At 33.0% G+C, this 13,519-nt stretch overlaps 1 protein-coding gene across 1 annotated transcript in view; it reads left to right on the top strand.

Annotated features, from left to right (window-relative positions):
* Positions 1-13,092, top strand: part of HNMT (histamine N-methyltransferase) — a 37,729-nt gene extending 24,637 nt beyond the window's left edge. The window contains exons 3-6 of the mRNA XM_004674687.2: positions 3,037-3,144; positions 4,098-4,228; positions 6,844-6,937; positions 12,277-13,092. Coding sequence (XP_004674744.1) covers positions 3,037-3,144; positions 4,098-4,228; positions 6,844-6,937; positions 12,277-12,632 — 689 coding nt within the window. The 3' untranslated portion in view covers positions 12,633-13,092. The remainder of the gene's footprint in view (positions 1-3,036; positions 3,145-4,097; positions 4,229-6,843; positions 6,938-12,276) is intronic.
* The last annotated feature ends 427 nt before the right edge of the window (positions 13,093-13,519 follow it).

The raw sequence follows: 13,519 nt of genomic DNA, 5'->3' as shown, positions 1-13,519 counted from the left end.
AAAAAAAAATGCATGTTTCTTTGTTCTGAGGGATACTAGAAATCAAGCTCTAGTATAGAAGACCAAGGAATAAATTATCTTTGTTTCTCTTTCTCTATTATCTTCCTTTCTTCCTATATACTTATCTACCTTATTAGTTGTCCATGTCTTTTAATACTTATAATAGAATTTATTATAAATAACAAAAATAGCACAGAAAGTAAGTGCCTTATGAGCAAGTGGCATTATTGTGAAACTCAGGATAATTTTAAGATTGAGAGTTGGAGGGACTCAACAAAAGGATTAAAATTATACATTTTGAAATATCTCTTATTGAGCAATGTGTTTTTATTTTGTTGGTCAATGTATAATGTTTTTTAAACTTGCACAAATAAAATTCTATCAGTATTTCATTAAGAACAAAAAAAGTGGGTTAAGAAGCAAAACAAGGTGGAATACAAGCAAAGAGGAAGTATGGTACCTGACTTAGAAATGAATTATCTATGGCAACTCCTGAGGATACTATTTGTCTTTTATAGTTCATTTATTAGTGAGAGGGTTCTAGCAATACGCAAGACTGGTTTGTATCCACACATTTTAGAAGTTGTTAGGGGAGCTCACGGTTTCTCTGTTTCAATTATAATTCTAGTATTGTGTCCTGCATCTGTGTCTAGGATCAGGGATTGGCTGGCTGTGACTATGGTAGAACAAATTCTAGTTGATAAGTGTCAAGAAAAGAACAATCCAAGGGAATGTGCTGGATACATTTTGCCTTCTGGTTAGTTTAAGAATCAAGGTAGACAAGGACATCTATCGTCTCATTATATTGCTATCTTTACAAACGTACATATTTTTACCTGGCAACTTAAGGAAAGGAATTCTTATCAAGCAAAAGAGGGAAAAAAATTGTATTTCAGTTATCTAAATTTTAAAATGTCGGACTTGGAATTCTCAGAATTTATGATTTTAGTTTTTTTCAAATATGTGACAAGGACAGAACTTTTGTCTCTGGTCCTGTGCAGCAAAATGGAGTGTCTCAATTTCTTATTAGCTCACAGTTAATTTATTTGTGTCTTAAGCCTTTTGTTTTAGTTATTATTTTTCCCATAAAAAAACTGTAAATAAGAAAAAGACTCACTCCTTTTAGCATTTGCTATATGTCTACTTCTAGCATGAGGTAGTTAGAAGAACAATACCATAGAGTCAAAAGGTGTGCTTAATATTTAAAATTTAGACATTTAATATTCCCTGAATGTCAAATTACTCGTTACCTTAGCTGTTGGAAATTACACTGTGGAACTTACATTTGCATTGTGGTCTAGAGTAAGTGGTAAAATATTACGGATAAAATGCCTAGCATAGTATTTGACAAATAGTAGGTAGTAAGTTCAGAGAGAGTTATTCATGAAAGAATAAAATGGTTCATGCTGGTGGGATCAGCTTTGAAAAAAAATTGTCATATAAGCTCTTTCATCCTCCATTTCAGCTTCCTAACCTCTTCTTCCCCCTACTGGCTCCTATTATTCTTCCCAACTCTTATTATTAGAACTTGGGGCTTGCTTTAGACTATTAAACTGACCTCTTTTCTTAGTCTACTATCTCTTGTTCCTGATTTTTGTTTGTCATCTTCTTCCATCCAGACTTCCCAGTCTTAAGGCCTATGCTTTTGTCCTGAATGTTCTATTAATATTTATGCCAAAATATCAAAGACTAAGATCATTTTCATATGCTCATCTTAACAGCTGATAGCTCCATTTAAATGAAGGTTAACCTCATAACCTAAGAGAATACATACGCAAAACTTAAGTTGGATGCATCAACAACAGAGAAAGAAGAGACTTTTTAAAAGAGAATAAGTGATTACTGTACAAAAATGAATGATAAAAGAAAATAAATAAGTTTAGAGAAAAAATAAAGAGGGGCCAATGGTAATAAAAATAATGAACAGCTAACATTTTGGGGGGATCCAACTCTGTTCTGTGCTTTATAACCATTGCTTTATTTAAATCTCACACTTAATAAAGTATGTACTGTTGTTATTATCTCTAATTTTCTAATGATAAATACAGCTTGGAGAGGTAAAGCAAACTGCTGAAGTTCTTCTACTCTTAGAACATGGAAAAGGAAGGTTTGGGATTCAAGTTTATCCGACTTACAAACATCTCTCTTACGTAGTCACTTAAAACTAAATTCCCAGCACATCAGGGAATTTAGAGCCTACTGCAGAGCCTGTGAAAATAATCAATAGTTGGTACATGAATATCTATTCTGCCATAACTTCCTTGCCATTTCTCTTTCTGGGATCATTATTTTCTAAGGAGTCCTACCCACCATAGATATCCCAAACTCTGAACCACCAGTGGCCCCTGGTGGTACAATTCTGGTTACTAATTGTATCCTGCTGTCTTTCTCTCCTCTCCATCTGCAATTCTTCACTATCTCACAAGTTTCTTTGCTAACACATAGCTGAGGAGTGCTCTTCCTTCATAAAGCTTTCCATTTCTCTCATCACTTCATCCTTTCTCTTACTATGTCCTTCTCTCGTCCACCTGGGCCTAACCCAACCAGGGCTTTTGATTGCTTTTTTGTACCTGACTTATTTTCACTTGACATATTTCTGTAAGCTTTGGCTTAGCCTGCTCTATCAGTTTTAAGGTATATATTTTAAAATTTCTGTTTTTTAATGTGTTAAATTGGGATACATCTTCTAGTTGATGTATCTTAAAATTATAATTGACAGTGTATCTTTTGACATAATGACATAAACTTCATCTTATAACCAATGGCAGCTTAGATTTAATGTAATATAAAATAAATATTAAGTTGGGGTTGTACGAATAAACACATGAATGAATGGCAACCATAGCCCTCCTCAAATCAAATTATTTCCACTTACAACCTAGCTGTCCATAGCATGATAGCGGGTAATAGTTAAACATTATTCATTATTTACACTGGGCTCTTCTATCTGTGCTGGATGTATAATAAATTGCTCAAATTATTCTTAATTATTTCTTTTTGGGTTGATGTCACCTGTTTCATATGTTTATTTTCTAGGTGAAATTGATCTTCAGATTCTCTCCAAAGTACAGGCTCAATATCCAGGAATTCATATCAACAATGAAGTTGTTGAGCCAAGTACTGAACAAATTACCAAATATAAAGGTATCAAATATAAAACTCATAAATTATATGCTAAATTCAATCCCAAAAAGTTTATCATCTCGAGTTTGTTCCTTGAATCATTAGCGTCAGAGTTACGGTAGTAAGCTCAATGTAATTGCTTTGGGAAGGAATTAGTTTGTTTAGCAAATATGATTAAACAGCTTGGAAGGTTAATAGTGAATTACTAGATTCTTGCTTATACTGACTTTTCATACATTTTGCTGTAATCAACTATTATTTTTGATATGTATTATTAGAAACAGAATATTTAATTCACTTAGAAATAATTAAGCAGAAATCTGTGCCATTAGAAAGTTTAGTTTATTAGTTTAGTAGGAATTGGCAAAATTTTGGGGGGGGGGAAAGATCAAACAGTGAATATCTTATACTATTATCATGGCATAAAGGTAACCCACAAAGCTAATGTTCCAATAAACTTCATAATCATGCTAATTTGAGTTTTATATCATGTTCACATAACAGAAAATACTACTATTATTTTGCTTTTTTCCAACCCATTCCAACATTTAATGCTACTAAATAATGAATTTTGGAAGTAGAACAGAATATGTCATTAAGGGGCGGATCAGATTTGACTTATGGACTGCAGTTTGTTGATATTTGGGTTGTAATATCATAAGGCCTACTCTAAACATTTTTCCATTAATAAAATTCACTGGTTGATTTTACATTATTAATGCGATAATGTAACCTGTGCTTGATTAGGGTTTTCATAATTATTTCTTATTGATTCTTTCCTCTCTAATTTCATATAATACTAGGGAAAAATACAAAACAGGATGAACTTTCTGGTCTCCCAGAGCTACATTAAAAAAAAATGTATTTAGTATCTGTTATGTATATAGCATTGATTGCATTAAAATTCTAAATGAAAATGGGTTCCACATTTGCAATTAAAATTGATGGTGTGCCACCTCTTCTCTGTATTTTAGAGCTTGTAGCCAAGACATCAGACCTCCAGAACATAAAGTTTGCTTGGCATAAGGAGACATCATCTGAATACCAAAAGAGAGTGACAGAGAAAAAGGAGCTTCAGAAGTGGGACTTTATTCATATGATTCAGGTAAGAAATATTTATTATTATATATAGTTATCAAGGAGGTTTTTTTTTTTTCAGAAATACATATGAAGAGTACCTAATATTCTAACTTCAGAAAGAAAAAATGAAAGTCTAATTTATGATTTTATAAGTGAACAGTATCTACTCAAATTAAGGATAAAGATGTCGATTATATGTAACATTCAAAACAGCCAGTTTTCTTTCCTCAAAATGCCTCTCAGTTATTGATGTTTTTCACTGCTTGCAAAATTAATTTTCCAAGGAGTAAAAAGTTCATAGATAGATTTGATGACAGTATAGTATAACAATTTTGTAGAAGATCTACTGGGTTACATAGAACAGTGTCCCAGACATTTTCCTATGTTTGCCTTTATTGACTTACATGATTATATAGGCTTTATATTTTAACTACTGTATAAAAATATCACTTTGATTTATTTTAAGATGCTTCTTTCTTTCTATAGTCCACAAGAACATGCACCTCAGGAATAAGCTTAAGAGAAATCAAAGGGAGAAAGAACTCTAAGATAGACATAGCTAGGCAAGCGTACATCTCTGCTATTCCAACTCACAAAATTTTGTACTATAAGAAAGTGTTTAACAGTGCCCATCAAGCCTACTCATTCAGTGTCACAACCACACTTCATATAATAGTGTACAAATCAGCACTGTCTCATGAAAACTCATCACTCACCATACAAACTCAGAAACATTGCTATACCTGTACCCACCATTTCTTTTTTCCTTTTTTTTTTTTTTTAACAAATGTTTCCTCTTATCAAAAGTCTGATCCTTTCACTTATGCTCTGGATCCTATTCTTCCATTATAAAATATTTGAATTTCAGAGACTGGTATCTTTTCCCCTTTTTGGCCAAAATGTACATGTTTGTTCCTTCTTTCTTACAATTCTTCTTCCTCTGCATTATTATGCTCTACCACTGTTGCTTCTTTTCTGCTCTGTATTTTTCTGTGCTATATCCCTTCATTATTCCTTAGTCTTACATTTCTTCAATTTACTGGTCAACTGTAAAGAATCTGAATGTCTACCAGATACTATTTCAGATAATTTGTTATGAACTCCTTCCTATTTTTTTAGTTAAAATAGGTTAGGTGATATCACTGATTGTTAGACATCTTACGGTCTCGTTATGTATGGATAGCTGTCTAAGTGTGGAAGTGTGCAGTGAGATTATAGTAATTATGTCCCCTAAAGTGGCACAGGCCATGTGTAAGTCCATTTAATTTCATTCTTTCATAGGAAAGGGGAATAGATTAAGTTGTTTTGCTTTATGCAGTAAATTTTGTCATGGGCATATATATATATAAAATACTATATTTGGGGGCCTCCCTGGTGGTGCATGGGATTAAGTCTCAGCATTATGAAGCTTTAGGCAGCACTGGACTATGAGTTTGATCCCCAGCCAGTGAGCTATCTCACATGGCACAGCAGACCTCTTCCCTGTCTCATCTGCTGCTCCCCTCAGCAGTATATTTTAGTCAATTTACTTATTCTGTTCCCACTCGGTCTCTGGTGAATCCTCTCACGCCCCCCAACTTCTGGCATGTACCCCAGTTTTTATATGCATAAATAAATACATCTTTAAAAACTGTTGTAACTTGGTCAAGAGAGGAGATGTGAAATAAGAAGTTTGTGTCTATGGATGCAGATTCCAGAGATTCAACAAGACCATAGGGAAAACATTCCACTGCTATGGTCCAAGTATTATCTGTGTTTGTTTGGAAAACCTCTCCTTGAATTTCACTGGAGATGATGTAGTTATTAAAAAATAGGAGAGCTAACCCCCAAAATTTTGTTGATCAATCATGCAGCCCCATGCTTTTTGAGTCTATTTTTTTCAGAGAATCTGTCAACTTCAGAGTCTGTCACATTTTCTGTGATTTATAAAAAAATCCTCTGTGTGCATATGGTGATGCTAGTGCAAAGAGCTTAATTTTAAAGCAACGTTCCATGAAATGGGATCTGTTTTTATGGTGTTGACACCATTTTTCTCCCAGAAGAACTGTAATTCACAAATTATGGAGTAAGTTCAGACTCAATGTCCCAATGTTGAATGGAGACTATGTGTCTCAGCTATAAATTTTTGTATTATTGAAGTAAGAAAGAGTAAATTTAAAACTATTTGGCTTTAGTTCAGCAAATATCATGGTTTTCTCTTCTCCAGAATATTTTTTTCATCTTATTAATCTATTTCACTATATAATATCTTGACTTTAATTCTTTTTCTTAAAAAGATTTATTTTTATTTATGCATACAAGAATTAGATATATATATAGGTACAGAGGTATGTGGTTTGAGAGAATTCACCAGAGACAGTTAAGGGAGCAGAATAGGCAGATCTGTTGAAAACACTGCTGAGGGGAACAACTGGTGAGACTGGACAGGTTGCTGAGCCATGTGGTTCAGCTCCTCAGCTGGGCATGGAACTTATCTGCAGTGGCTGAGACTTAACCCCTTGTGCCACCAGGGAGGCCCTCTTATCTATTTTGTTGAGTAAAAATCCACTCAACTTAAACATCAAACATTTTATTATGTAGTTCAAGCAACAAAGACATTGACAAAGAAAACTGCCTCATTTCTCTTTCCTTCACGTTTAGATGCTGTATTATGTAAAAGATATCCCAGCTACCCTGAGATTCTTCCATAGTCTTTTAAATACCAGTGCTAAGATGCTCATTGTTGTTGTGTCAGGTAAGTTATTTTCATTGAGATTGAATTTTAAAACTGCAACAATGCATGCACATATGGATTCATTTGTTTGAAGGCAGCTGGTATTATTCATTTTCATTATGAAATTCTTGATTTGGCTTCTGATCATAGTTAATTAATTAGCACAGTATTAGGAAAGACCTTCATAACAGCTCTCAATTTAAGGTTTCTAGTGGAATTGAATGTCTATTTACTTCTTTCCCTTGGGAAAATTTTCTTTATTTTATATATATAAATATGTGTGTGTGATAGGATTTTTCAATGAGCTTAAAAGTAGTGAATATCTTTATCTCCTTTGTTCTTTTGAATGTCTCTTTTCCCTCTGTGATATATGTTAATAAATGGAAGTTTAAATATTATACCTCATATTTGATGAATCTGCACTTTAGAGCCATGTCAATATAGTTCATTATAAGTTAAATAGCTATCAAAATGGTTCCCTTATTTTGCTTTCCGATGCTTTATTTTCCAAGATGCATTTGATTAGATCATGTCACTTTCAGTACTATAGTAAGTGCTACAAACAGAATTTAACTATACATGTTATTTAATGAAACGTTGATGTCGTTAAGTTCATTCATTCATATTTTTTCATTAAGTAATCTTTATGGTTTGTTCACATAGTGCTAGGCAAGTTGAATATATATATATATATATATATATATATATATATATATATATGTAGGTATAGGTATAGATATAGATCTATATAACAGGTTCTATCTTCCTAAGCTTATACCATATGCCAAACTTAAAAACTTATGTTACAAAGGCCACTGATTTTTAAATGTGAAGTATGGCTCTAAGGATGGCAAGTAGAGTTGTTGCCTGTAATCTTGGATGTGAAGTCATATATATTTGATTTCAGAATATACTTCATAATCATAACAGATACATTCCTGTTTATATTTGCTATATTCTATGATATCTTCAGAAGTTTAGTGAGAGTCAAAAGTCATCTTTCTATGAGTTTTTATCTACTAATAAGAAAGAAATAAACAACCATGGATAGAAAATGACACAGTAGTGCACAAGCAACTGAGCACTAAGTACCTGTCTGTATATTTATCTCTTTATGTGGCTATCTCATTAATACAGTTTGTTTTATTGTCATTAAGAAGTATGTAACTAAAAATATATATATATAAACAACCCAGTCAAAGGTAGAAGGAACAAGAATGCTAAGAAACCTTCTAGCTCTGTGAACTGGGTCTTTGAAATATTCAAGGGCTATTTCTAAATAATTACCCAATTTATTATATCTGTGCATATATTTAACATGTGTGTGTGTATAAATATATGTATAATACATATATATGTGTGTGTGTGTGTGTATATATAAATTCATGGGGAAATCAAAAGAAAATGAGTGAAGGATCAAAATTATTAATTTTTTAAAATAAATATTATGAATAGAATAATTTGGTCAATATAGATTGATGGTGGAAATATTTTACTTACTTGTACAATATGCCTTTCAAAATTCTTCACTCATGCACACAGCATAAGAAACAGGTGACCTAGAGGATAAAAATTGTTAACTTGTTAATAGATACTAGTTTCAGACATAATAATATAAAAACCTCTATTGTTGTAAAAATAAAGTAATTCTAATGACCTCCTTCATTTACTACATGCACTTCATTCTTAGATGTACTTACCTACTGAGAAATGTCATATACATTTCTTCTTAAATTTAAAGCCACTTAACAAAAGGAGACAATATGTTAGGCATTTTGCTTTGGACCTTCTACTTTTCTAAGAATGAAAGTCATTAACTTTATTGCCTCTTCAGAGGTTATTAAGTAAAAAATTAAATATTAACTAAACATAAAAACTGTTTCCACTATAGTTTAATTTTCAGTTAAAGAAAATATTCTACCTGAAAATTAAATGAAATTATCAAATATGTTCAGCTAGTCATCAACTTAGTATAACCTGAAGTTCTCTAGTTTTCCCACTTGTGTGTTCATTTATACTTATTAACTCTTAAAAACCCAAAACAAATAAATGACTGAGCTCTCACCAAGCTGTTAGTCCCCTTTTCTATGACTCCTGGGGATTCTTGGGGATCATACATGCTCCTGATGGTTACCTGATGGATCACTGTTTACTCTAAATTTCTGTCCTAGTTCAACTCCTGATTAATCGCTAAACCTTGTATCTGCTGCAATTACATTTTCCCCATCCTGTTCTGTCTTATCCAAAGCTTGGATATGGCATTAATTCCTTTATTTCCAAACACTTTTCTTTAATTTGGGAAGGTCTTGAGATCTAAGAGGTGGAAGAACAGCAGAAACCAGATTTCAGCATCAAAGGCCCATAGTCACTCTATTCCTGGCTTTTCTTTTGCTCAATTGGGCCCCACCTCCTTACACCTATTAGTTTTAGATACCATCCACAGTCTCTTAAATCAGCATTTTTCTTAAGAGACCACTTCTCACTTTCCCCCCCACCTCTCATATTTGTAATACAGAGCAATTTAACCTACTTTTACTTTACTTCTCCCACCTAAATAAACCTGTGTGCTTATGAACCTGTGTTAGTAGCAAAACATTTCCCTAAGATAAATTGTGATATCCCTTAAGTGTATAGAAACAGTTGCAGTTTTTTTAATAATAATAATAATAATAATAATTGTTATGTTGCAAATTTAATCACAAGAAGTTTCCATTCATGTGTATATTATATCATGGTTAATCATCATTTATAAGGACAATTCAATTTTTTTATTAGTCATTTTTTTCATAAGTGAAATTTCTTCACGAATCTCTATTTTTTCCAACTAGCTTATAGAAAGAAAATGGGTTTTACCAAGCTTCCCAATCATCTGAAGTGCTAGATCAACTTCCTCACTCCTATGTAAAAGCCACTGCCTTATCCTGCCTTCCGAGCCTAAACTACAGTTCTTGAAACCCTATTTTCCCAATGAAACATTCCTTAAACTTGTTCTTAAAAATTGGGAAAACTAGGGGCTCTCTCTGGTGGTTCAACAGGTTAAAGCACCACATTATGAAGCTCTCCAAAGCCACAAGTTCAATCCCGGGCCAGGAAGCTGACCCACATGGCGTGGCAGACCTCTCCTGACCTGCCCAGTCTACCCTCAGCAGTATACTTAGTCAATCTACCTGTTCTGCTCCCCACTCTGTCTCTATCCACCACACCTCTGGCCTGTTCCCCAGTTCTGTAAGCATAAATAAATCTTTTTTAAAAATTGGGAAAACTACATGAAACTAGTTTATGCTAGATACCATTTTAATCAAGTTTCTTCTGGTAACATTCTGAATAGAATTTGTTTCATAATTACCCAAAAGAAGCCTATTTGAGTATTTCCTTTGTTTCAAGGTAATGTTGTCATCCATGGCCACAGTGCAATGCAGAAAACTCACAGGCAGACAAACCTGGAGCTAGTTACTAAGTTGAATTTTGAAAAGCATTCATCTAGCCAACATCTCATCTAGACTGGTCACTGTGTCTTGATCAACATCTTGTTCTAATGGGTCATCTTAAATATGCCACACAGCTAGGACACTTGGCTGTGCAACTCAGATATGACCTATTACAAAGTTAACTAAGTATTTCCGTGAATAGACTGAATTACTTAGTTATTTGAGTACCATATGCACATTACTTTTTTTTATATGCACTAGTTTGAAAGACACTGAAATATGAGGTTAACATATAGATTTAATTATTCAGAGTACCTAACTTGGCTATGAATTCATGCATGTTCAGCATTCTTCAAAATGCTGATCCCACCTTGGCTGCATAAGAGAGTTACATAGATTCGGTTCATCCAGCTCTTATTGAGCATCTATAGTCAATCACTGCTAGATTCTGAAGATGCAAAAGTGACTATTACTTTTCCTCTGCCTTTGAAAAGCTTGTGATATAATGGCTAATTCAGATCAGAAACATTTTCACCAATGTGCTAAGTTTCCTTTCAGAGGGATACAGGGAATTTAAGGAGAGTTCCTGGAGAATAGGACACTCTGTCTCCTATATCTAGTACCAAAATTTACAAAGTCTTTAGGACCTAAAGGATATCAGTTAATGCATTTGAATTGAATTGAGTAATTGTTTATTGTTTCATTTTATGATATCAGAACTACAAAGATAGTATGTTTAATTAAATTATGGTTACATCAAGAATCTAGAGTGGCAAATATAAAAAGTCCTGGAGATTTAAGATACTTTAATAAATAGTGATGAAAAAGTCAATAAAGAAAATATACGTAGTCATACACACAACACACACAGAGTACACACTGAAATGGGCAGCCTAAATCAGTGAGTCTGCTCTAAATATCTATTACAAAACTAGCCTAAATCAGTAAATATTAATTGTAACAAGCACAGTTCCTAATATGAATATTTAAAAATCTTGCTTTGGGGTTTAAGAAAACAGAGGTAAATTTTCTAAATTGCCAACATTCCAGACTAAAATGGTATTGTGACAAGTTTCTGCGTAGTAGCTAAGAGTTTGTTGATAGAGTTGCTAATTAAAATGTAATTTGTCTGCTTAAGAGAAATTAGCCAGAAGGAAATCACTGCAGTTTTCTATCCTCTCTCTACCTGGCTAAGGAAGAAGGCAAATCATAGTGTGTTATTGTTAACACAGTGGAGCAAAGAATCTGGTTTTATCATGTTGAAAACAAAAGTAACACCATATGTCCTGCCCACTGAGAGCCATTATGATAATGCATCAGTCAGAAAGGGTATATATAACTGCTCAGCTTAGAAGTGGCATTAAGTCACAGGGTACTGACATAAGCAAATTAATGTTAAATTCTTTTTCCTCTGCCAGGTTAAAAAAAAAAAAAAAAAGATAACAGAAGCTCTCCTGAGCCACTGAAATACTTATTTTCTTCTAGATAAATTCTCATTTAGGAAGATAACCACTGTCCTTGGAATGAAAAGCTTTTCTTTTAATTTTTATCAAAATTAATTTTTTTCTTTCTTTTATTTTTATTTTAAATTTATTTCATCATGTTCCTTTTGTACAGTAATTGGTTTCTACCTTCAGATTTTAATGTGGGACATCCTCACAAGTGTGAGGTGGATCTTATTGTGACTTTGATCTACATTTCCTTTATAATTAGTGATGGTGAATATTTTTTCGTATGCCTGTTGGTCATTTACATTTCTTCTTTGGAGTCATGTCCTTTCATTCACAGGCCTTAGAGTTATACATGTCTTAGAGTTAAAAAGATAAGAATATTATTTTATTGTCTGTTGTATTACAAGCATTTACTATACTACCTGGCAAAATACATAAACAAAAACAAGAATGAATAAAAAGATTTTGTTATGTCACACAGGAACCAGTGGTTGGAACAAACTATGGAAAAAGTATGGATCCCGCTTGCCTTTGGATGACCTCTGCCTCTATGTAACATCATTTGATCTCACTCAGATGCTGGACGAGTTGGGTTTTAAGTATGAGTGTTATGACCTTCTGTCTACCATGGATATATCTGACTGCTTTATTGATGGCAATGAAAATGGAGACTTGCTTTGGGATTTTTTGACAGAAACCTGTGATTTTACCACAACAGCACCACCTGATCTCAAAGAAGAAATTATGAAAGACCTACAAAATCCTGAATTCAGTTTTAAAAAAGAGGGGAAGATTCTTTTTAATAATAGTCTAAGTTTCATAGTGGTTGAGGCATAAAAATCCATGATACAAGTTTATTCAAAAATATTTTGAAAAAAATTATCATTTGTTTCTGTATTTATTTTCCAAATCAACCTTATAACAGGTAAAGGATGTCTTTATATGTGAATGTTAGAAAATTTTTAGACATTCTTGGAATTCCACATTGAGTTACATGTGATCCTGCTAGTCTTGTCCCATCCTTACTCTATTTTTACAGACTAAATACTAGCTAAGATGGAAAAAATGAGGGTTCATCGGCTGATTGACAATAAAATGCTTTCCATGTATTGATTATGCCAGAATTTCCTAAACTATTAATAAAATATTTCTGTGGATTTCATAAATACTAGTAAATAGTTATTATACATGAATGCCCAAAAGTACATGTTGTTTGATTTTTCTCTTGTGACAAAGTTTCTGCCTTCATCCATTCCTCTCTTATAGCTTGTATTTAATTTTTATTGATTATTAAAAATAAGCACTTTTAGGGATCTTCCCCGGTGGTCCATAAAGCACAGCACTATGAAGCTATTGCAGCCACTGCAGCATGAGTTTAATCCCTGACCCTAGAGGTAACCAACATGGTACAGCAAACCCACCCACTGCTCCCCTTAACTGTATATTTCAGTCAATCAGCCTGTTTGGCTCCCTACTCTGTCTCCAGAGAATCTTTTTACCTCCCATACCTCTGGCTTGTACCCCAGTTCTGTGTGTTTAAATAAATAAATCTTTTTTTTTTAAAGCACTGTTAGGATATTAAAAGTAAGTACCTTGTCATATGTTCTAATTTTGATTTATTATTTTACAGTTTTGTTATTTTGTAATATACTGGTTTTTCTATTTTATTAAGTCAAGTTCCATTATATTCTTTTTAAATTTCTGTCCCTGACACAAAAGAAAAG

Source organism: Condylura cristata, unplaced genomic scaffold (assembly GCF_000260355.1).
Source record: "Condylura cristata isolate star-nosed mole 26May11 unplaced genomic scaffold, ConCri1.0 scaffold00002, whole genome shotgun sequence".
Taxonomy (NCBI): Eukaryota; Metazoa; Chordata; class Mammalia; order Eulipotyphla; family Talpidae; genus Condylura; species Condylura cristata.
This window is presented reverse-complemented; position numbering and strand designations above follow the sequence as displayed.